We start from the raw sequence: 27,185 nt of genomic DNA on the forward strand, positions 1-27,185 counted from the left end.
TGTATACTATACGGGATTGGAAGCGCGATATCGAATAGTGGAGAAGACGCCTGTCCGCTGATCAGGAGGTCATAGGTTCGAATCCTGCTCGAGTATGTACATGCCCATGATTACTGTTATGCTAACTACTAGTACACCATGAACACTGTTCAATTCAGTGTTCATCAACGTCAGTGCAAGACAATTTGTCAATCGGTTGCAAGAAATAACAATGTTCTGTACTAATAAAACTGTCTCTAATCCTATTTTTGACACGTGGTATGATCAGTGTGTTTGCAACAAAGACAGACAGGGCGAGAGAAAAGGGGAAAATAGAGGGAGAGAGAGAGAAACCTTTTTTTCTTTTTTTTTGTGTCATTTTTTTTTCTTTTGGCATGCCACTCATTTGCACTAGATTGATATTTCCGCCCCAAAAATATATATCATTTTACCCACCCTTGGCTTTCATTCTCTTTCGGGTTCAAATGGCTAATGCATCATTTCGTGTCCGATTCAAACAGCGTGCGACACATATATTATATTGTTAAGCCATCTTGGCAGAATCGATCACCTTTCCGCATTACCGATGCGTGTCATGAGGAAAGTCGCATCAAATAGTCGATCGATCATATTCCAGAGTCAAAATCGAGCGCGGACAATTTATCTTACTGGGCATGGTGGGTGCTGGTGGGTTGTTATTGTTTTTCTGTATCTTTCTTCAATGATGCAAATTTGAAATTGACTCGAACGGACAGGTTTGGGTTTTGTTTTTCCTAAGGAAGTAAAAGCCGTTTATTCTAAGTGATTGGGAATTAAGTCCCACTCACAAAGAGGGAGGAAAAGAGGAAAGAAGGAAGGAAGGAAGACAGAAAAAAAGCCCGAAAATTGTTTGAGATATCGAGAGATAGATTGGAAGAGAGCACTGTGTGATTAAGGGCTGACCTTGGTGAGATTTGATTTTGGCACATTAATTCCACCCCGTGGCTTCGGGCTTCGCCCTTGGACCAATATTGACACGATGATAATAGCAGTTTTCGGTCCGCGTCGAACGCGTTATTAATACCTGTGTCATCAGATCATTATCAATACAGTGTGAAGAGCTTCGACGACGCGCGCACCGAAAAATACTTCAGAATCTACTGCGGATGCGTGCGAGACCATCACCATGACAAGTGGGCTCGTGCCAGCGGGCGCGGAGTTGGCTGCAGCGTATTCGGGCCAAATCATGATCAAACTTCCATGAAAATATGATTTTTGCTGCTTTGTTTTTTTTGTAACTAACGGAAATTATACATTCTGTTAAATGAATTTCCGGAAAGGAGACAGGCGCAGTGCCCTGAACAATGATTATACAGATATAATCATCTCATTCAATTTGTTCTGAAGCTATGCAATAATGCGACAATGGTCATGCTGATAGATAAAAAGAAACTTTTAGGGATCAGCTTTTGTCAGTTGTACAAACGATATAATTATGTTCACACATAAAATTATGTCATACGTATTCTGAAGCATAGTATAAGATACCTATTTTTATGTGTATGAATTTATGTATATATATATACATACACACAAATACATACACTATGTAGATCTATAATGTAATGAAAAGTATATAAAAATGTATTACCTTCTATAGATGCATATTTGATCTAATATACTATCTATCCACAATGTATGAATATATGTTTATTGCCTTTTACATAAAAAACAGTCGAGTGCACGAAAAAAAAAAATCGATTAAAATCAAACTCCATATTTTACCTCCACGATCTTACTGATTCATTTCCAAATATTTTTTTTTCGTTCCATAAATGGAGAATGTCAAACAGTGTATCATTAATGTTCGAACAGATTGAGTCGAATGGGTGCTGAGATAACAGAGAGACTGGGAACCTGAATCTTCAAGAAAAAATATCGATCTTTCATGCAGAGACAGAGCGGTGTCGAGCCAAGGTTGAATCTTGTCAGTTCGTCTAATGCAAATTTTAAATGTTCTCACAAATCGAAGTTTAACGTATTCTTTGATTCGCAAAGTGTATTCACGGGTGCATTTTCTTCGTCTGAAGGTAAGAAAGAAAGATATAAAAGAAAAGATGTCAAAATAAACAGTTTCATCCCGCGTTGATCCATAATGCAAAGTCAACATTGAATTGCCGGTAATGGCAAATAGACATTTACAATTATTTGCACACGCGCCATTACATCAAGGTTCTCGCTTCTTTTCTCCCTCATCCTTATTCCTCCTTCAGTTCTTCCGCCATCAAGTTAGAAAAGCAGAGAGGGGGATGGGGACAGAGAGAGAGAGAGAGAGCTAAATTAATAGACTTGCGTCATAGCTGGTGAATGCCTGACCTAGTAAAGGCGAATGGAACTTTTGATTGCGACTACCGATTATTGACTACCGTTGAGTGTTCATGATTATAAGAGAGCTACCAGCAGCGCTGGAATATTGTGCTTTTGTTGAGCTGATCGATGTTTCGGGATGTGTTCAGACCTTCTTTTTTTTCTCCCTCAATCTGTATATATTATATATTTATATCTTTCTCTTTCTCTTCTTTTTTCTGTTCATCTATATACCTATCCATCTATCCATCTGTCTTTCTATCTATCTATCCATCTATTTCATTTTCATTATCTATCCTCTCGACCATGATCTGCGATATCAAACATCAAACCAACCTTCTTCTTCTTTTTTTCTCCTTTCCTGTTCCAGCTGTCCGCGACAGAAATACATGTACATGTCACGCAACAACATGGCCTGTCAATGGACATCGCGGCCCCAGTGAGTTTTGAGAGAAAGGCCATGTTCCCTGCGAGACGCCAGTTACATTGTTACATTACGCACCGCTCGTAGGGTGACACCATCCAATTTCCCTGTGAATGATTAACTTGTTTTGACACATACAACCTGTTATTTACAAATCTATACAAGTGGGTACATCGAGCGTTGCTGTCAACACCCAGGTTTAAACAAACATTTTTAACGCTCGAAGATGCTCCCAACCATTTTCTTTCATTAATCAAGTATTAAGAATTTTGTCAAGACAATAAACACATCAAATTTGGGCAAAATCGCTCTACTGGTTTACACAATACAACGTTGTTCTGGAAGAATAGGTGCATACCCTGCATAATGTGGTTCATTAATTATTGCAACGAGAACATTACGTTATGGAAAGAAAATATATACATACACTATCGGGAGAAAATACAAAATAGACTTCGACTCTGATAGACTCGATCAAAACAAGGAAAGAAGAAGGTACAGAAGAAACAGAGATGTAAAACATACTGCAGAATGTAGGAGGGATTTACAATTTGTTGTTAAAAACTAATCCTGAAAAAGGTTATAGCTATAATGCCCGTGTTCCCTTTCCTTCCAAACATAAAGACTTAAACATAATCACACCATCTGAGTTAATAATTCATGAATATAGAGAAAGGCAGTGGATTTGAAGGCTTCAGATTCTCTCTTTCCGGTGACTTACATGCCACTTGCTTTCAGATAACATTTAGAGACAAAAATCGTGGAGAGAGGATAACAGCTCCGTTTCAAGCGCCTGATGTATGGATACACTCAGCGTGTGTCGCGTCTCCTTCCACGTCTTCGTCTTGAACGCTGGTTGAACACGTAAACAAACGAGGCACGAATGTAATACATGGTTCCTCGAATAAATATAGATCATGATGTATATTTTTTCCTCCTTGTGGGTGGCAGGTGGGGCTGTGTTATGATTTGGATCAAATTCAGGACTCTGTTGAGAGCATGTACTGTAACCACGATAGCGTGACGTCAAATAGTATGGTATTGGAAGTGTTCTTTTTTTAATCACCATTGATCACGGATACGATAAAGGAAACAACATGATTTCTACAGAAAGTAAACGTACACTGCATCAGTGAAGATGTTGAATTCGAATCTCAAAGCACATTTGATATGTCTTTGAAAGAAAAAACCCTAATTTGTAAATGTTATTTATCATCAGGCCTTGCATCAGGTTTTACGAACATGTATTGCACATTGTACTGACTATACACGCTCTACTTTGCAATTCTATATATCCCTAAAATTCACAAATGAAGAATTGTAGCCCAACCCCCTCTTTTTGCCTTCGATAGAGACAACAGAAAATAAAAGAGCATCATAAAGTGAAGACGGGTTATCATCGCAAGCGATTCATGCACGTGGTATCATTAATTATTGGTGTACGTTTAATATCAGGAGGCACTGCAAAGCGGTTGCCATGGCGACGCTTTCTTCTGACCATATTGGCGGCTTCATCAATTCATCAGCACAATTACACTTTATAGTTAGTCCTTGCGAGAAGAAACAGAGTCGGCATGTGAGGATCTCTTCACAATGTTTGCTAACTTAACGAAAGATGGAGAGAGAGGGGGAGAGAAGAGAGAGATAGATAGGGAGAGAGGGAGTGAGATAGATGGAGAAAATAGATCTTAATAACTGGGATATAATGCTTTTTTTTTTTTGCTAGGTAGCCTGCGTTTTGACTGGGCCCCGCGGTGTACAGACGCTCTCGCGTGTTTGGATATAATGTTTTGCCTTCGAATGGCAGTTTTTTTTTCCCTCATAAGATGCGCTCCTGGTTTTGATTGATGTCTTCCTAGTTCGATATGTTTCCGTCTTCTTGCTACGTGCTAGCTGAAGGAGTACTTTTATAAATGGGAGTCATTATACAGTGATGAGCTATTCTTGGCATTTGGTCACTATGCCATGTTGACATTAATTTAACGGCGCCATTTGCATATCCCTTTCCATCAAAATATTTCAGCAAACACAGACAACATGTGAGTAAGAAGTATTGAACGTATAGTGCTCAGTTGATGTCACGTCCATTTAGGTCATAGACAGGAATATTTCAGGTGGGTTCCCTGATAAAAATGTAATCTTATCAAAATCATGTACATTACTAGTAGGCAATAAAAGCTAACTTGAACACAAATAACTAAGTTCTAAATAAATTGTTATTTGTTTTACTTGTGTAGCTGTTGTTATTGTGGTATCTCTGTATTTCTTTGTATATCCGGTAATTCAGGTACCTACAGCAATATTCTAAAACCTATTTAAGCAATCTCGGACATCAAAGATTGTCTTCTTTCATACAATATACGACAAGTAGAACCAAGATAGAACCTGCTTCAGCTTCAGGTGGGAAGGCAGGGAAGAAGAGGGGTGATTTTCTTCGGAACTGCATGACCTTTAAGCGACAAATGATTTGATTGAGGATGACGAGCAAAGAATTCCTTGTTCGGTCTATTTCGCCCTCGCAGAGCGTGAGTTCTCCCCAGCTTGATGTCCATGAGGAAGAGGAAATACAGCAAGCTAAGTTTACTTTCATCGTCTTCCTCTACAAGAGGCCCCCTGCTGCCCTTTCAATGAAAAGAAAGGAAAAAGTTACATCAACACGGGGGACCATTCTGGGTTATTTAGAAGGTGTAAATCATATTTGCGCGCACCACTTTCCGTCCTCCCGAAGGGCGCCCCCGTGCATTCGAGCGCAAATTTACTCTCTTTCGAACGACTCTCTTGACACTTTTAAGCAATGTATATTTAACTTCCCATCGATTACCGCCGAACACCTTTTCACGGTTAAAGGTCACACTCAGTGGCAAGCGGTGTCGGAGACACGACTCGGTCGTTCCCTTCCCTCCCTCCAGGCCTGGGGACATGGTTATGTTAACGAGATGGGTAGTTACCGCCAAAGCGAAGCAAAGATGACATCGTAAAAAGCGTTGCCACGGGTCGACATCAAGTTTTGATTGCGGATACAGGGATGAGCACATGAAGATGAATGCGTGTTGTTGTATGCAGCTTAAGGTTCGAGCAGAGAGGTAGGAGAGCATCCCCCCTTGTAAACGCATACGGTTTATGAAAAAATGACGAGAATGATGCAAAATGACAATTTAACATGTTTAAAATTCAAAAATTTAAGAAACAATACCATCTTATCGTCATGAGTGAAGTGTACAAAAAAGAACGAAAAGGCGTTTCAGGAACGCAATACAATATGCAGTCATATTGATGACGTATCGAAACGTTGCCGATAATCTATTGGTAACGTCACAATGCCATGCCGTTGTTAGTTACTAGCGTACACGTTCTTTGAGAGGCGTGTTTATATTAATATGTAACTCTTCACTCGGCCATTATTTTGGTCACTTGTGTCTTTCATGGTTGTTTCCACAGTCTATAACAAAAATCTAGCTGCTTTCAATTAAAATAAAAAGAGTGCTGTTTTCTTTTTTGTCTTGTGTTTCTTTTTACTTGGCACCAAACCATATTGTGACTTTAAGGCAGAAGTCGTCTCGGCTTTATTTGAACATCTGGAGATGATCGTAAGATGTGAGCCATGTTCAGGAGACAGGGGAGGGGATGGATGGAGTGGTATGTACAGTGTTTTTTTTTCTTTCAGACTCTGACAGTTTACTCTCAGTAAAGAAACATAATCATCCTGATTCAACCACGTGTCATGCATGGTACATAGGCCTATACATAAAATCACGAAATGACATAAGTCTAAAGTGTACTTAATCAAGCGTATGAAGTAACAGCAGATTATCCATTCGCTCCATTGCGCGAGGCTTATTTGGAAAGTTCTATTTAGTTTGGATTCTGTCAGGCATGACCGCTTGAAAGCAGCATTTGAACACACACATAAAAAGAAAGAAATCAAAGCAGCAAAAAAGTAAAACTTTCCAACATAAAAACAGGAAACAATGAAAGCAAGTGAAGATGACAGAACGGTATTTGACAATTCACTGAGTCTTCCATCATTAAACTGAAAAAAAAATTAAGTACTGCCTGGTTCATCCAAATCAATTTTGCTTTCTTTTTTTCACACTTTCTCCTTTCCCTGAGTGTTCCTTTTTTCAGATGGAATATATACAATAGATGAATTCTGAGGAGACACGAAGTCTGGCTATGTGAGTGATTATCTATTGAATCTTCCCCCGGCATTACATTAAAAAATGATTAATGCATTATTAAGTATATGTCACTAAGCAACGACGAGTCAGTTGCTATAATTCTGCATTGACTGTAGACTGACTGTGTAACTACAGACTCGTAGTATATCGAGATGTTAATTTGTCATTCATTGCACAGAGCTGTAATCAGTTGGTGTTTACTAGGAAAACAATTCCTTTAGAATGACCGTTGAACATTCGAAGTCATTTTTTTTTTTGCTACAAAATGTCACCTATCGGAATGTGTACAAGGAGTTGGGGTTTTTTGCTCTTAAATCATTCTGCTCCCTCCACTCGTTAAATCATTCACGGATGAAGATCATGAATGGCGATGGTGATTTATCTAGCCACATTCCTCTCACAGTCAAAGAAAATGGCACACCCTAAGTAAAACATAATCTTCCCAGGACCCGTAAAACTTAAACTGGATATTTCCTTAATAGAGCAACAAACGACACCATCGCTTGTCCACAATCTACGAAATGCTAACCCAACTTACAGCAACACGAAGTGTATACAAAGTCCAATTGTAGAAATATCAATAGAGCCAAAGGGATGAAATTGAAATTAGCAAAAGAGATACCAAACAGAAAGAAACAGACAATAAGTCGATTAGGTCATCTCAGTTCAATTCAGTTCAATTCAATTCAATTCAATTCAATTCAATCTAGTTGAAATCAGTTCAATTCAATTTGATTTAATTCAATTCATTTTGATTCAATTCAATTCAGTTCAATTCAAATACAATTTCAATTTCAACTTTTTTTCGTATTCATCAATGAAAAATGCATGAAATGTAACAAATCACGATGATTCATGATATCCACTTTGGATGTACAATAAAATGTTATTAAAATAGACAATCTATTATAGTTTTAATCTACGTAAAAACTTTAGAGAAATACGATGAAACCTACTCAAAAGCGAGCTTGTTAAGGGGGTATTTGTGGCGGAAAACTTCGATTCATCTCGATATGAGCATGAAAATGATTTGTTGGTTGAACGCCACCTGTAAATAATATTGTCGGATTTTGAAATGAACACTGCGGTCAAAACAAACTGAATTAATGACCTGTTATTTTGTTCCACAGTAGTTATTTCTCGCACGTTCATCAAAAATTTCTCCACATCCACTCTAGTTCAGGGAGAAAATTAGGTCACGTTCATCTCGTATGTCTTAAAAGTGGATAAAAGAATATCATATTATTATACAGACTGTTTTTCTAGATGAAATTTGGGGAAAACCGGAGAAGGGAGACACCAATTATATCTACTGAAAGATGTGTGCCTATGCGTGTGCGTGCAGGTGGGGGTTGACAAATTTGCTATTCTTACTTTCGCACATAATTAAAGTTCATACGCCGCATAACATGAATTAACATGCCCATGCCGAAAGTGCATTTTTTTTTTCATTACAGTGTGGCGTGTGCGTCGAGTTTGTGTGTGGCAGCTGGTTTTGTCGTAGCGTGAAGTGGGCTTACAGCTATATGAGTGGACGAAACGACAGGTATACTAACTTGTGATGGGCATACATACGTAGTGCATGGTCTCAAAACCCAAGTAATGAAACCGCGAGCATACACACAGGACGGTGGATCAAAATTCGTTTGAGCATGATGATAAAAGCAGATGTTGCGAGATAGAGAGAGAGAGAGAGAGAGGGGGGGGGGGGATGGATCTATACTCAGATACTTAATGATTACCTCCACCAATGTATTAAGTGTTCTTTTTCATTAATGCTTCTCTACTTCGTATCAAGCATTTGTTTTCATTTATACTTCTCTAGCTCGCATCAAAGATGCTCATGTGCATTTCATCAACGAATTACATTGTTTCTATGAAGGCTTGCCTGACGTAACAACAACCGACATGCGATTTATGTTGTACTAGTAGATATCCAGTGCTCAGCTGCATACCAATAAATCGTTTTATTTAAAAAATCAGATTATAATAAAGACCTTTTTTTCGGTTTTAAAACACTGTAACTTATGTACTGGAAGGTTTCCAAAAATTTGAAGAAAATGATACGATGAATTATGCAATGAGTCAGGTGCATTGCTATGCTAGTGCATAAATAAACTATAGTTTGGTATACTGAAGCCCCAAGTTATGGCTGAAATATATACTAACATAAAAAACTATCCCAAGCCGAACAGGTCTATACTCCCATCTTGATTACAGAGTGTTTACTGAAAGTTAAAGCCTCTCTGAGCTTGAACAAAGTTTCAACAACTAGCGTATATCAAGTTCTGAATAATTGCTTTCACAGTGTACCATTAAACGTATCATTATAGGCCTAACATTATTCGTTAATAGATCATCAAAATACGCCATAGGTTGAATGCATTTATACACGGGAAGTAGCAGACATTCATATACCTACGTGCAGATATCAATATTATAAACATGTATGTATGTATATATGTATGTATGTATGTATGTATATATATATATTTATGTAAACTCCTCAAAATAAGTTCTGCAATTAAAGTTTGATATATCATATTTCTCTTATACCCGCACTATCTTCATTAAATATATGACATCAAAAGAAAGCCTGACTAATTATCTTTAAGATGACACCTCACTTGCTATGATTTGGTGTTCTTGGAATATGCAAGACAGCTGAGTATGGGGACAGATCAAAAGTGAAAAGTCGCAAGAATTCTGCTATTGATAATGTACAGTTTTGATGAAAAAAGGCCACTGAAATAAGCATGCTCTGCTCAAATGACAAAACTTTCAAAAACTCCCATTTCCTAGACATTAGATGACTGTTTGGTCAACCTTTATGTTTAATTGTAATCTGCACATACTACTGCAGTTTTTAATTCATGGATGAAGCCTGGAATCTAATGAAAATCTCGCAATGCATTCTTTTCAAACACATTCCTTCCCTGAAACGACAAAGCAAATGGGAATTATACTGTTTGACACAACATGTTTGCTCTATTTTGCAACATTTCACATTTGACCTTCCCTTATACTCAGTCATACTGTGCATTTCAAGAACACCCAATCATAGCAAGTGAGGTGTCATTTTAAAGATGGTTAATCAGGCTTTCTTATAATGTCATATTTAATGAAGATAATGCGGGTACAAGATAAATATGATGTATCAAACTTTGATTGCAGAACTTATTTTGAGGAGTTTATATATATCAAGCATAGAGCAAATCAGTTCTGCTGCTACTTGCGCTTCTGCTGCTGCTATTTATACTACTACTATTAATTATTAACATTACTACTTCTACTTGTACAACTGCATCTTCTGCTGCTGCTGCTCCTACGTATACACTATACAACACATGTTTTTTAAAGCATTACAAGTTGTCGCTATGTCAGGCAAACCACAGGTAGGGTCTCTGGTTTTCAGGAACAGCTTTTGTTTGAAATATTGGCATAAAATTTGAACGTGTTACTTCATCAGTCCATCTGACCGCTCGATAGCTACAGAGGATAAAACCCACTTTGGAGATTAAAATGAAAAGTCTCGACAGGTCGATGTACTAACACGATGAATATTATGCATGCCTTCATAACGAGCTTGCTCAAAATAGCAACACTTTAATGGTTGGAAACTTGATCCCTTGTATCAAATAACCGGAGGAGATGAATTCCGTTCTGAGATTTAAACAAAGAAAATCATAAGCTCATATGATTGAAAGGTAAACAATTATTTTTAAAAACCATCGTAAGTACCAAAATCCTTACCACGGAAATTACGCACTGGACCAGATCCTATTTTTGGATTTCCTCTGTTGGGTTCAGAGCTTTGTCCACTCTACCAAAGTGTTTCATTCCTTGAAAATCGTTCCTTTTAACGAACTCGCAGAGTTCCACAGACAATTTTGATGGGAGGATTTTCGAGAAGGAGCTTGCAGTACAGAATGAACTCTTCGAACTCTATACTAGTATAATCAAACAGCCGCAGCAGCATTAGCAGAAAAACGTGTGTGTCTCTTAATGTAATATGTAGAGCCCCATCGCCCTCGGATCCTGGTCATTGTACTAAACGATAATCGATGACGAAACAAGTATTAACTGTTATCGTTTAACTGCGGAGTCTAAGTCTACTACCATTGCGATTTCCTCTGTTAGTTCACCATATACACGTATTTTCATGAGCCTCTGTGAGGGGCGACAATGAACTTTTATTCTTCATTCTATCGAAGTGAGTGACTTCGCATAATTCTGACGTTACAGTAGAACGACGATGAAAGTCAAACGCAGGTGATGTTTTTGTACTTGCCGAAAAGGAGGGAAGAATCAGAGTAGGACTACAAGAGAAAGAGAAAATAGATGTATAGAATGATATTAAACTAGCTACCTAGGTAGATCAATAGCAGCTAAAAAATGAGCTTGAGATATTGTGGAAGGGAAACCACATGCAGGCGGTATCACTGTTCAATAAGATTTTTTAATGATTATGTACAACTGATAAATACTCACATATAGAAACATTACGTAGGCCCACATGACATGATTAAGTACAACTATCATGTAAACATATATTCTTATTTTCCTGTCACTTTCCAACAATGTTATATAAGAATCAGATGTCTTCACGAATTATCATTGGGGTATTGTTTTCACTTATATCACAACTGGCGATTTTACCTATAGGCCCCATACAGTGCAATAAAATTGTAGCATTGCAAACTCAATTTGAGAGACCAATCAAAAAAACAACAACAATGAAATCCTGCCCAACCAAATGACACATTAACGCATGAGGCGCTTTAAAAATTTGTGACGAATGATTGTTGTTAAAAAACAAGTAGTCCGTCGTATACGCAGAAGGCTGAAAGAATGAGGCCCACCAATCGTAATCACATTGCTTGCCTCAATAGATTTCTCCCTGCTTGTTTGTTTGGCTGTCACTGGCATTACAGTTGTTAGGAGCGCCTCCTGCACATTCTCTCAACCGGATTTAATGTAGAGAGAAAAGGAAGAGAGAGCTAACGCTGCCGTGAATGTGTTAGATCATCGCCCGTGGAGAATACCTTAATAGTTGATCGACGTGAAGAAGAACGAGTGGGAAACAGGGGAAAATAGAGAGTTGACTTCTTGACAAGAACATGTCCATGTGCCGTTTCCTCGATCAATACCAGTTTGTGCAGACAGATACGTCAAGGCTTAAAAAGCGTGCGCTCTTTTCGCTTTATGAATGTCATTCAATTCGTCATATTTACGCAGGGAACATACATGAAAGTCTACAAGAGATGGGGACAAACGCGGCTGCAGAGGCTGACCAGTAATGTTTTCCTTTTCTAGGCTGCTCATGGTGATTGAGAACTCCTTTAGTTTGAAGTCAGTAGGCTTCTTCACTTTCTTCTCTCTTCAAAGAAAATCAGGGACCGATACAAACACACACACGCACACACAGACACAGACACACACACACACACACACACACACACACTGCACACACTTTCTTTCCATGCCACATTTAATGTGCTAAAAGCCAGGCACGCCATTTTGCTCAGATCGACGGAAATTGATCAGAGTACTTCCTCTCGCTCGGCGGCTGTCACTCCCAATTTTTCGGCGTCTGAATAGAAAAGGTGCGCCGCTATCGATTAGATTTCAGATACCTCACGCTACCTTGCAGACACACGGATTGATTAGGCATCAGGGGCGCACTACAAAATACGTGTACACGACTCTTTTTACTCGAGTGTGTTGGGAATAGCTTAGAATTCCACGTATCTTTTTTTCAGCGATAAGCGTAAATGAATTATGATAATTGACTTAACACTGAAAGCGAAGGTTAAGGTGGTTCTAGAGACTGACATGAGTTCTTTCCAGTACAACGAGAACAAAGACAGCCAATCGAGCGCTGGTAGAAAGCTTGTTGCATTAGTTTTTTTCCTGCGCATACAATCATGTACTACACGTTCTTTCCACCTGGAGAGCATTGTGTTAAAGCCATGCACTTGAATTGACAGGCATGGTTCATTTCACTCATCCAAACCTGAATGATTCGCCATAACTGGCCTGGGCATTGCGTACCGCTCACAGGCGGTGAAGAAACATCACGTGACGCTGGAGAGCATTGCAGGCGACAGTGCCATGACGTTAGCGTTTTGCGCCATTTATGAGCGTCACCTTCGATTTCCTAAGCCGTCAAAAGTCGTTATTGTCCCATTGTAGGTGGGAAAAGAATTAACGTCGTTCATGGGCGCAATGCAGTTGTTCTTCTTGTAGTTGGTATTGTTTCCTTTGTACCTCTCCCAGATATCGACATGATATCTCTTCCTTCTGCCACAATATGATTCATCTTTTATTTTGCTCACACTCAAACACACTCGCTCGCAATCATACAAAATACCGGTATTCATAAAACTCTCACTTTCTCTCACGTTCTCTGCCGTTTCTCTATCTTCCCTTTCCTTTATATACCTTTATATCTCATATCTTTTTTCTCTCTCTGTCTGTTGGTATCTCCTCCTTCCCTCCCTTTCTTGCTTAATATCTGTCTGTTTCCCCCTTCTCTCTCTCACACACTTCGTTTCCGTACGACTGACTCACGGACTCACCTCTCCCTTTCTTCAGTTACAGTCTCCCTGCCCCTGAGGTGAGAAATGAGTGCGTTAGTGTCAATGACGGTTTATCCAGTGCAGCTCAAAGCCGTAGATCGAACACCACGTGAACACTTACAATCATCTTTTTTTTTCTCCAGCATTTCTCCAACTATTCCATTCTTCTTACACCCAAACCAGGGTGAGACTTTCCCTCTGCATTTCTGCCCAAGTGCTACGTAACGGGGTCTTTGAACTACAATGTGTAACGCGGCGACACCTGCTCCTACGCACCTTTAAAGAAAGGATTCCCTGGTAATGCGTGCTTGCTTTTTTATATCATAATTGGCATACTGCCATAATTATGACTCTGTAGTCATGGCAGTTAAGGTGAAAATGCGCCTGATGATGATTTTGATACATTTTTTCAAACACAAAAAGCGATAAAAGAAATAAATAGAATAAAAACAAAGATGATTCACTTTCATATTGGGAGTGTTTGCATATTGTGAAAGGGGTCACTTTATGGGCAAAACATGTTAAAATTCACGATTAATTTTTTTAAGTTGAACTACCGACTGCACCCTTCCAAACCTCCTTTTAGCATTAAGCGGTTTCAAGTGAAATCATCAAATCTATATTACCCATTGTAAAACAACAACAACAGTAATAAGAAAATGAAATCTTGTAGGTGTCCATAAATTAGGCGCAGAGCCTTATTAATACTAAATTCTGAAATACGATTTTTTAAAATGGCTCGAATTCACCTGTAGGTACTCAGTTACCACTGGCACGGAAAGCATTTGGAAAGGATCAAGAGCTTTGTTAAAGACCCTGTTTACCTTTGGGAGCACCAGTGATTTTAGAAATGTTCAAGTTATCACTTTTGATGCACATGTGTAGGTCAGTTATATCAGATAACATCCTACCATATAAAAATTTGGCAATAAATCCTAAAATATAAGGAGATATCACTGTTTTTCTCAATAAACCATAACTGTAGATGGTTTAGTCTGGAAACTATTATAACTATTGTTCACATTTTGTATATTTAACAATACTTAACATCGATTATACTGATTCAAATTTTTACATTGGTTGTTTCTATCCCTAACTCACAATCATATTAAAACTGTTTTGAAGCACTAATACTGGGTTTTTGTTTTATCTGCAAATAGTAAACTACGCCTTTAACTAAGTGCTCTCAGCTTTATGTGAGGACTTTTTGTGACATTAAGTTGTCTTAGTTGTTTTCGATCATCCAACCTTATGTCGTCTGCTAAAACTTATTGATGTCGTCAAGATGATCTCTCGCCATTATGTATTTTTCTATAATATCAATAACCTTTGATAAATGCATTGCATCAATTTTCAGAATGTAATCTTTCAGGATTTGCGTAGATCAACGGCAAGAGTCAACCTACGCTTAGCTGGATGACACCTGAAACGTTATTTGCTGTAAACATCACTTGAAATAACGCCCGACTTGAAATCATAATCATTCAGATGAGTACCTTCGTTAACTCATGCAGTATTTTTTTTTTTTTTTTTTTTTTGCATAAGCAGCCTAAAACCGCCTTCTGAAATTTGTCCAGCTATAAATTCTCTGACGTTTCTGACATTTCCTATCAAGCATTTTGGATTGACTTTTTCTTCGATGAAGATATCGATCTTTTTAGATGTCTTGATGAATTTCATAATTTTCACAGATATATTCATAGAATAAATTATCACGACTCCATGTCTTTTTTAGCAAGAGGAAAAAAAATAAGAGAAATTTGATAGGGAGTAATAACAAACTGCGTCATGGGATTATCTATCAAGATCAGATCCCTTCTCTTCTCCTACCTGAAATTACGACCAAGAACTTTCATTATTGTTTCAATAATGGATTGTTTTGTTTGTTTGCTTGTTTGTTTGTTTTTGTTAACTCCAAGCTGAGTCAGGATCAGCTTACGTTATTTCTTACTTGTTTCATTTATCACTTACTTTCTTTTTGGCAATCTTCCAAAGTAACTGCGATTAGAATCAAATAGAAATGAAAGGCTATTCTTACAACATCCTCCCAGAAATTTGGTATTATTATCGGAATTTGAAATTCAAGTCTATTTGTGTCAGAGTCTTACGTTCTTTGATCAAAGCTATAACGGCGTTATGGAGAATTCGGGCACACAATTAATTTGACCTGTGCATTATGCATTGCAAAAAAAAAAAAAAATATATTATAGTTGATTCATCCGGAGTTCAGTCATGTGAAATAGTATAAGATTATGATCATTTTTCCACAAGTCAATATCGAGTGAATTCAAATATGACTACAATTGATTTCCATTGACATAATATTGTTCGATTAGTGCTTGATTCTTGTTGATCAGTATACAAATCAGGTCGTTTTCCACGGCAAAGAAATCAAACAGACAGAGGCTCTGTACACACTGTTAGCAGTGTGCGAAGAGGACGTCTTCGGGTCATTTGCAGGTGACTGCAAGGTTCGGCAGAAAAATCAATTATATGGCGCAGACGATATCAGGAAGGATCAACCATATGTCTCTGAGATTTAAGATTCAACTTCTGCTTAGTTTGCCACTTTGCTTGCCGATCAATAATTCGTTTGCCTAAGGCCTCAACGAATCCTCAAGTTTAAAAAAAAAAGAAGAAAAAGAAAAGAAGATGGTGAAGACAAACCCGCCATCGAGGATCATTTCTTGACGCCTAAAAGAGTGTATCTGCCAGATTGTTTGCTGAGATTGTCAGAAGTTCGATAAGAATTCAATAACGGGCGGGTAACCTCGACTAATGCAAACTTATGCAAACAAGCGCACTTCCTCCCGCCACAAAATGCACACACGGAAAGACACGCGCCGAACGAACTCTCCCACCCTCTCTTTCGTTATACCCGCGAGGACACGAACCTGCATTGCATGTCGGCAGCGGCGCCCCGCGAGCTGGGTGGTGAGGCGCAGTGCGGAAGTAAACATGGCTGAGGCGAGCGTAGTGGTAAAATGCAGGGACTGACATGGAGCATGCGGGTGGGAAGGTGGAAGGAACTAGTCAAGGACACACTGTAAGAAAGCATTAACCTTGAGATGAGGAGAAAACAAACCCCAAACCCACAATGACGTCAAATATGATGCAGGCGGGGAAATAAAACCAGACGCAAGATGAGAGGAAAATGTGCAGAAAAAGTTGGGATGTTACAAAGACTAAATTATAGTGACAGCCAAGCATTACGCAGGATTCGAGATGGAGGTACACGAAATACATACCTAAGAGCGGTATAAAATACCTCTCTTTCCAACAGCAATAAATATTCCCCATCACCGCAGGCTGTTGCAATAATACGGACTTATCTCGTCAAAAGGAAGACGTACAGTAACTTTCAAACCTTAAAGAAGGACCTCTTTTATTCACACAGCCAGTATTAAGTAGCGTAGGCGTGTAGCAAGTACGCAGCTGTCAATGTTATATAAGCCGTGATTAGCTATGCCCGCTGGAGTAGGCTATGTACTCGTGATTTCGGATGGTATATTATTTCTCTCACATTATAGACTTGCAAACCAAAAGCAAGCAAGCAAGCAAACAAACAAACAAAGAATAAATCAGTATGAAGAAATAAAACATACAAACAAGCAATCTGTGAATGTTTACTGCATGCAGAACATTTTAAGCGTGATCACTTAGAAGACTATACTGTAATACCTGGGCACATGATCCAGACATAAAACTATTAGAGTGATTATGAGCTTTGAAACTGCGACCACTTTTTCACTGAAAACAACACACAAAAATTGGGGGGGGGGGGAGGTGAATGGAGAAGGTAAATGTATGGGAGCAATGTGGGAAAAAAAATCGTAAACATCTATACTTTCTGCCGGAACAACAAGGAAACTGTATGAAGATAATATGAAACAACACCACTATCCCAGAGGCCTTTTATGGACATAATTATGCACATCGTCACTCTATTGGATCTTTTTTTATACTTTTGTGCAGCTTACGAAGCATTAAATAAAATTATCAGCCTTACCATTTTCAGTCATCCAAACCTTTTAACTATATTGCTTTGATTTATACGATTCGTTCAGTGCAATTTTGTTGCCATGCAGTACCTACTATTATCATTCTGGCTCCGAATTTTGACTTTTGTGCGAGGATTTCGTCGTCGCGTACGAACGATTCAGCAGGGACTGTGTAAAGCAATTACCCGCCCAAAAATGTAAACCACCCTTCTTCCATAAACGTGTCTTTATCTTTTTATTATCTTTTACCCTTTTCTTCTTTTTTTTTAAATGTGAATCTATATTCGTATTTCTGATGTCTATTTACATAGTATATCATTCCGTCTCCTCTCCCCTTCCTCGTTCGTCCCCCCCCCCCCCCCCCCCGGTTGTATTCACTCCCGGTCCACCTACTCAAGATTGTCTGATGGTCTACCACGAGAATCCTTGCATACTCGTCTTTGTACATACACATTGCGAATCAACAACTTATAATCATGTAGTCAACTTAAGATAGCATGCAATCCCTTTTTGGCGAATATCTCCCGCTGTCAAGCAATTTCATCGCCAGGTCTATCATCTACGCTTTTTGATCATACAATCAAAGTGATATATTGGAATCAAGTACGATGGATATCTGTGATTGGGATAAAGAGCTATGGAAAATCAAGGATAGCATTAAAAATGATCAGTGAAGAAACGTTCGACGCACTTATCTAGCCAATAAGCGTGCTGGTCTTGTAGAGATCAATTTCTTGTTATTGTCCCTTGTTGGTGTGAATAAAACGTGGCTTTCGGTCTCCGACTCATAATTTGGCCGGCGGAAATGTAGGCCTATATCTATTCATCTATTCCAGTATTGACGTTTGACACGTGTTCGATTTTTTTCCCCCATTCATTTATTTATCTATTTTCGTCGTGGACACTCGCTATTGTCACGACTTTTTATATGAATTCTGGGCAGAACAAACCATCAAGTCAAGGTCGTGGCTGTGGTGCGTGTTTGAAAGGGGGAATCTGAGCACATCCCTGTGTGTGTTTGTGTATGCGTATGTGTGTATGTGTTTGTGTGTACCGACTCATCGTGTTGTTAAGCAATTTCTGAACAGTTTATATGAATTAAAAGTTATATTGCAAAACTGATACAGTAGAAACGCTAGTGAATGAATGTGTACGTGTGTGCCATGCGTGTGTGTGTGCGAACGTATATATATGTGTGTGACTCACTGATCTCTACTCATCGTTACTGCATGCAAATCTGTTTTATCTTATGGGGGCGCTCTGTACGTCTTTTGCACGTACAATCCCATGTCTTTTGACAAAGTCTTGTCCTTTTCATGATTGTCGATATCATTATGCGTACGCGTGTTCTTGCTCATATAAATTAAACGATTTGCTGGATGATATGTCGAAGACTGTGAAAATATCGCCAGTACTTTATTTTCTAATGTTCTTTCTTGCGTGACGAATTTAAACTGTCAGGGACATTGGTAAAGTTAAAAAAAAAACCCACAAAAATTAGGTTAAAGAAATGTTTGCAGCCACAATTGTGCCCCACGGTATTGCAAGTGGTTGAAAAATAGCAAATTACATCTGTATGTCGATGATGAAATGCAATGGGTCTGTGTTATAATCACATTGTTTTTCTCTCTTCTTTCCCGTAGTTTGACTAGAAGAGTGAAGATCAAAAAACAAATTACTAATCAACTTAACAATAACAACTTCGAATCGACAAAAACAAAGTGTCCCAAGTGGAAGGCAATTACCACAACTGGCAAAAGACCACCGCTATATACACGACTCTGAATTGTCATTTGCGTAAACCACCGCGAACTAACGGTGGACAAGAAACTAATTCAGATGCGTAATGCTTATCAAATTTAGAATGATTTGATCAAAGCGAGCTAGGAGTCGTGTGTTCTGTGGTCACCTGATTAAATCGCTATGATAGTGACGGCAATTCGCGTAGAGCAGCCAGCTGCATGTGGAATGCACACCAATCAAGAGGGGTTGCCGTATCAATGAATGGTTAAATAGGGCCGGAGAAAAGTAGGTTCGTGTAAAATCTGCCAGCGCTCAGATTCCGGGATACAGCTCTCTTTTCGCTCTGTTTCGCTGTGTGGTCGTTTGCTTTGTGTATGTGTGTGTGTGTGTGTGTGTGTGTGTGTGTGTGTGTGTGCGTGCGTGTGTGTGTGTGTGTGTGTGGGAATGTTTGTCTGCGTGCATGATATAGCGTTTCGGTTGTGTATGTGTTTTAAGCAGCAATTTGGCATAGAAACACCCAAGGGAATGAAACATGAACCCACATTTCCATGCATGACCTGCGCCGTGATAGATTTGAAGAGATTAGCGTCACTTCCATATATTCTGCAGTTGATGGCATGCGTGTTCTATACCTTTTTGTTATGTTTTGTTTTGTGTGTGTTTTTTTTCCGACAGACAAACCGTATGGGCTCGACTAGCATATATCACGATGCAGCTAATCACACTGTTGACCTTTCTGTTGCACTAGAACGAAGTCAAAACATCCTGCATGGCCGTCTGGTGGAGGTACAGCTTCTTGTACCGTCTCTGACTTCGCCAAACACCGTTTATGTTCGCTTATCCTTTTTGTCCTACTTCCAATTTCCGAGCGAGCGCCGATTGGGAAGCGCGCTACTTATCTAATCCACTCAAAGGACGCAAAGCATTAATTAGTGTTGATGAAATCTACAATTAGGAGGCACTCGGCAATCAGTACTTATCGCCGTTGACAAAACAAATCCTCAGACGTGTTCGTCCGTCAATACACAGACGGAAGCGCCAAAGAGCACCAAGGCCGCAGTATCGTGCTAAAACTAACAGGTGTACAGATACTAGTAATCCGTCAGCCCTGTGTGATCTGTCATATACGACCTTATGCCTTGTTTCGACAACAACAAACCACGACATATCGATTAATTCCTGATGCAACACCAAGCTGCCGTATATCCATAGTTATGGAAGCGAAAGTCTGAGTAATATTAACTGTGAGTTTCTGCGGATTGAGGAAAAATCAGTGCAGGGAGGTGGAAGAGGACTCTTCCACCTCCCTGCTCAGTGGTAGGCCACAGTGGAGTCGAGTTCGCACAGGCGAACATCGAAAGCGTAAAGTGATTTCCTCTGAATGGTACAAGGTCTCACCTTCCCGTAGTATTTCCTCGACAATTTAAGAGATTATTGCCTTCTTGTAACATATAGCGCAACTTATCAGGACAATCACATCTTAACTCTAAGCGCAGTGTGAAGGGGAAATGAAAAAAAAAAAACAGACACCGAAAGTCAGTTTTAAGAGTATTGTACTGAAAGACTCAACACTGATCACTGCAAAAGAGAAAAATGAAACTATATAGTAATGAAAAGCATTACACGAGCATCACTACTTTCAGATGAAATGATACTTTGTATGGTATCAATTCTATCACATCTTCTAAGAACTTTTCAACCATGGTAAACATTCATTGACACTATGACACCTGCAGCTCCAATCACACATATGATAATTGTTATTTTCAAGTTTGATAGAACTGCGTGTGAAGTTTGATGGGACTACATAAACACGGCTTCGCAAAGAATAAAACAATCAAACAAACCAAAAACACACGCGTCAAGGGTTTCCATACAACAAATTTCGATGACAAATCGATTGAGGTATACACTCATTCACACACCCACATACCCACACTCATACACACAGACACACGCATAATCATCGTTTTTTCGCCTTCCATGTTATGTACGGGCGATCACGAGATTCTTAGAATAAAGCAAAATTCCTCTGATGACGGTTCCATGATACTTGCTCCTGCGAGAATTGCTCCCATGAAATAATCTGCACGCTAAGCCAAACATAAATTCTTCCTACAAGCATAGCCCTAACCCGTATCCTAATCCTCACATCAAAATAGACCTGAAACGCTATCACAACCCTTCCGCTAACCCTAAGTCCTTGGAGAAAATAAGACCGGAGCGATTGTCGCAGGTGGAAATGTCGTATCACCCTGATGATAACATACTCCAAGTTGACTTGGTATTAAGGTATGCCAAGGCAAATGTGACTGTGAGTGTTACTGTGAGTTGATGTGGATAAAGCAGACACGTTCACTTACCACGGAGATGAGAGATAGAGGCATGACGAGGACTGAGAGAAGGAGATCGGCCAGCGCCAGGCTGGCGATTACGTAGTTCGACATCGACTTCAACGACCGCTCCCTATACACGGCGATGAGCACGAGCGCGTTGCCAAGGAAGGTGAAGACGATGAGGACCGACATCGGAAGCGCGGCTAGATTCAAGAGGTGCTGGTCAATGTCGCTGTCGACGTCGGAGTCGTCGACAGTGCCGTTAATCACAGTCACATTATTCCAAAGCGGAGATAGCGGCAAGTATTCCATCTTGCTCCAGGGATATGTGGTATCCATGTGCACCGGAGGGACGTCACCCCTATTCACTTCTGCATCTATGCAGGGACTCGAGCCCACTCTGATGGTCGGTATGCGGAAACACGTTCAATAAAATTCCATGAAAAGTCTTGGCAAGAGAAAGTAAAACAGCATAAAACACCAAGCCTGCTCGTCTTTGTTCCTCGCGAGGCTAAAACGTCACAGTTAGGGAAACACGAATTCGGTTTGTAGGTGTTCATATCTAACGCCGCTAAAAAGTTCGGCTGCGGCACGTTGTCCGAAACACACGACGGCAAAGCGCGAATTAAAACCAAACCGCTCACACGAGACTTTCACCTCTTTCGATCAAAAAATAGTTGTGAGTGCGCGTGTCGTCTGCGAGAGAAGTGACGTCCGTCGATAACTGTCCGTAGACCGAGCGCAGTTTCTTTCAGAGCAATGCTTCCCGCACGCACACTCCGCGTTGGTGCGGGAAACGGGCGATGTTGTCAAATGAAATCACGAAATCTTAGGAATCATTTTCGCCTCCCCTCCCGTTTAAAGTTCACCATCAACAGACAGCTTGGTATCACTGTGATTGAGTAGATTGGAGGGGATGGCTGGACTATAAACGCGGTAAATGCTATCACTCCAATAGGAGACAAAAACAAAAGCAAATCCTCTTGAATGGATATGGATAGGCCAGTTGCTTGATTGTGGAACCAAACCTACGTCTTGAGGCTTAATACAGCAAGGCAGGCGATAACATGTGGTGTTGACACAACGAAACGTACCACTGCGATTACTCCGTTTGACATTGTCAATGGCCGTAGAATTCATCGTCCACACACAGTCCCTCCATTGCTCACGGTGTTTGCAATAACAATGAGCAAGTTGCCAGACTACACCATAGATGGGCACTTGCTCCCCCGGAGGGGATGCCTTAAGTCACGTCTATACATCTCCCAATTAGGCCAAGTAAGTTTGACCAAACTCTACCTGGCCTCAGTGGGGTATTCTCATCTTATGAACTCTCTTATATTTCCCTCTCGCTAATCCGACCTCCTACTCCCCCCCCCCTTCCAGCCTGCATCTCAGTTTTCCTGTATAACACTTCAATATACTGTATGTATCTGCCTTCTCTTTGTACTCCTCCTTCTCCCATTCGGTCTATTTTCTCTCATTTTTACTCTCTTTCTTTCATTTCCGCTATTGCCTTTCCTCAAACTCACACTGACCAGGTAATATGGTGGAAAAAGAAAATGAAGTAATGAACAGCAGTCGACACAATATATCATATATACTGTATATCATCGGAGTTGGCTAATTAGTGTGCAAATTATGAAGAACATCAAAACGTAGATCAAGTTTAAAATCGGAAAGCCTTTCCACATGTCTACTATGTAATATTACTAAGTATTGTGTTAAAATTGATAAAAACGATATTGACTGTATATTTTCCTTTCTTCAACTTTTGTAGATTTCGAGAAGAAGATTAGATTTAAATGACCGTATCATCATCTTATTGTAGATGTATTATGTGTGTAAATATAATGTTTAACATAATAATATGATAATATACTATAAATTTAGTTAGTTGTTGTCATAATTACTTCCCTGAGTACAGTCATTGTATACGTGCCAGTCAATCATTCATGGCCATTTGAAGTGACAAAGAATTAATGGCGTATAACTTCATGTCTCACAGATTCGCCAAAATATTCATAATGTCGAGTTTTTTTCCCAGTATATCCCAGCTTGATATGAAAGGAGAGTGTGATTACATAAGGAAGGACGGCACGACAAGAGAAATGTTAAAAAGCGTTCGCATTACGAATGAATTGAATGAGCCTATGTGTTTTGGGTGATGTGTGGGAGTATAATCATGCAAACACACATAAAAGCACTGCTACTTCTCAGTCCGTCTATCCTTTTTCCAACTCTTCCCCCTTCTTTCTTTCTTTCTCTTTTTTTTTTGTCCCTCACTGCAACATCTCCTCAGTGAGATTTTAAAGGTTTCTTTTTTTTTAAGTAATACATATCCAGTATTGAGCTGCTGACCGGTTATCGATGACGTCTGTTGTCCTCACAGTGTCACGGTCGCGCTAATGTTTACACGACTCCTGTTTAGCTGCAGCAGCCTTGTACTCGATCTCCTTCCCGATTTCAGCCCGATGAAGGCACGAAACACTACACCGCCATTCTTAAAGACCCATTGTCGACGCGCGAAAGGCAGGGCATTGTTCCGACTGTAAACGAGAAGGTGTATTTTCTCTCGTCGCGAACGGAGCCCATCGCCACAAGGATAAAACGAGGGTCGGAATACAGCACCAGGGTATATGCTGTTGTACTGATAGATGAGCGTGGTTATACAGGTAAAGCGAGAAACAGGGTAAGACAAAAAAATCAAGGGTGAATGCTGGAATTAGGAGAGAAACCGATAGGAGGAAGAGGGAGAGATCGAAAGAGGTGAGAGAGAATGACTAGTCGACATAGGATAGATATAAGTAGCTGAAAAGATAGAACTAGTAAATGTAATTGGTAATTATACATACATACATACATACATACATACATACATATACACGTATATGCATTTATACATACACACATAGTCCTATATATATTTGTATATATATGTATATATATATATATATATATATGACTATATGCTGATATATATTGTATGCATGCATACAGTGGATATATTAGGCATTGTAGATAACAAGAGAGAGACAGAGACAGACAGACAAACAGACAGACAGACAGAGAAGGAGAGAAGGAAAGAGGGAGAGAGAAAGGGAGAGATATGAGAAAAATGTTGAAAAGGGGCATGGGATAGAAAGAAACTGTATCTTCTGAATGTACTTAGCACAGCTCACTACTGCATGGGCGGCGAACCTGGGACGTAGCGGTTATTCCAGTATCTACAAATAGGAGGTCATACAGATGTCACACCTTGGGGAGAAGTTTATACGGGGATAACAGTCGCTGAAAGACCTCATCAAGACCGAGTGAAGCTGGCCAGAGAAATTGGTTTACGATTGGCATCCGCCACGGTGCCCCCACACACACACACAAAAAAAAAGGCAGCCCCGCCCACCTTTCTCCTCTCAAGATCTTACTTTAATTTCCTCGAAATATTATACATGTATTGTGCCACATTATTGATGCTGGACCGATAGCGGAGAGTAACACTTCAGATTTATTGAAAGGGGGAGGCTTGTCCAGTCTTTTTATACTAAAGGAAAGTTACGTCGAGTCGATGAAGAGACGATTATACCAACAAACTACGTCTATACAGTCATGCCCACTACAGATAGACATACTGGTTTGTAATAATGCATAGACACTGGTCAGCTTATTGAAAGCAACATAATCTGCTGTAACACCTCACACTTGTCTCTTCATCTTCAGTCTCAATATCGTCCTTAGGAAGTGCTAGAACATTTTCTCCAAAAAAAAAAACTTTGTTTTGTTTCGTTTTTGTCTGTGGAACTGGCAAGTCGTAGATACGTACGACACTTTCAACTATTCAGTTTTGCTCGTTGACGGTAGAGATATTGTATTAATGCAGTAGGTTTTCCGGGAATTTCGAAATAAAAGAAGTACATTGTAACAACTGATTTAGCTTCCAATTCCCACCTCATAATGTAATTTATGAAAAAAAAATAGATACAACGTAGTACTTGGCAAACTGAGTCTCTCTAAAGTGCGCATTGTATGTGTCAGTGCCACTGCTTAGCCACAGTTCAAGGACAATTCACTCATCCACAGACCCGACGCTAGAAAACACTCGATATTCATAATTAGATGTTCAATTCCATTCATCTGTTCAACTATTAACAATACCATAAAAAAACATTGATAACATTGATGTGTGTGCGTGCTTGTGCGCATGTGTGATTGGAAGTCGGACCGGGGCGCCAAAATGCCCCTCAGTGCATGCTGGGCACTGACGCCCTGAAATATTAAAAAGCACTCCGGCTCGATAACCGTTTGGTGAGGACACGTGCCCCCATTGGGCAGTCTTTACACCAAGCGGTCAAACAAGACGTGCAGTGCGTAGATGTAGCATCAGATATCGGTTTGGTATGTCCAAATTGACCACTCGACCGTGTGGGAGACCTTGAAGTAGACCTTTACGGGTGTTAATGTCACGCCGTTGGTGTGCCCAAGCAATGTCCTATTTCAGCAACCAATACACCCCGAGATAATTGGTTCCTTATTTGTACTCCTAGGCTGCGCTGAGGCCGTATCAATAGTGTTATCTCATCTCAGTGATATCAAACCTTTCGTAGCAAGCAAGTTAACAAAAAATACAATGACTAGCATCATGGAAAATAATAAATGAATGAAAATGAATGAATGAATTAGATTGAACGGTATAATTTTGCAATTTCATCTTAGGTTAAATGATCGGACATTTTCAAGGAAAGGGATCGTAGGTAACGTGACATAAGCCAGTGCACAGTTCCAATCTGAGCATGTGCAGATAAAGGTCATTGCAGACCTTCTCTTGAAATGGATTTACAACTGAGGTATTCAAAACGTAGATAGGGCTTCGTGAAAACTGTGTTATAAATGACTCAGGTGCAGATTGGTATTCACAGATGAAGTTGCATTCTTTCCAGCGACAATAACAAAAGCCAGTCAGCAGCACTGACATGTAAATTACCATTTCCTGCATGGCTGTTTTCAACTGCTCTTCTTGAAGACTATTCCATGTTTTGCAAAGTCTGTGGTTGGAGAGGTCATTGCAGACTAGTACCAACTGTGAATTGGTATGTATTTGTTGGTGTTACATTGTCTGAATGCGGACACTCATCACACGCACACACACACACACACACACACACACACACACACACACACACACACACACACACACACGCACACACACACACACACAAATACACACATGAATATATATACATACCATATATACGCTATATAAATGTTGTGAATTATCATTATTATTATCATTATATACGAAGAGTTTGTTCGCAAAAACCGATAAGTCCATATTTGCCAAATTGAGATATTTGCGATTAAAGGTAAAATAAAATAAAGAGAATAAAAAGAAAATTTCTGCTTCTTTTGACCATAACTTCAAAAATGTACCTTTATATGTAGTGACCGATATATCATTTAAAAGGTATCATTTTGTATACTTTATGACAGTGACCGTACTTCAAAATCTTCAGAAATGGACTTTTCGGTTTTTGCGAACAAACTCTTCAGTGATCGCGCATCACAACAGAACCGACAAAAAGTCGCACGACCTGAATTCTAGT

General features: G+C 39.5%; 1 protein-coding gene across 1 annotated transcript in view; it reads right to left on the reverse strand.

Moving 5' to 3' along the window:
- The window catches only part of LOC139735309 (D(4) dopamine receptor-like), a 147,528-nt gene extending 125,303 nt beyond the window's left edge, over nt 1–22,225 (reverse strand). Inside the window, exon 1 of the mRNA XM_071646066.1 lies at nt 21,616–22,225. Coding sequence (XP_071502167.1) covers nt 21,616–21,927 — 312 coding nt within the window. The 5' untranslated portion in view covers nt 21,928–22,225. The remainder of the gene's footprint in view (nt 1–21,615) is intronic.
- Nucleotides 22,226–27,185: the final 4,960 nt, after the last annotated feature.

The sequence above is a fragment of the Diadema antillarum genome, unplaced genomic scaffold (assembly GCF_040938485.1).
Source record: "Diadema antillarum isolate AM-2024a unplaced genomic scaffold, OU_Dant_1.0 seq00000569_RagTag, whole genome shotgun sequence".
Lineage (NCBI taxonomy): Eukaryota > Metazoa > Echinodermata > Echinoidea > Diadematoida > Diadematidae > Diadema > Diadema antillarum.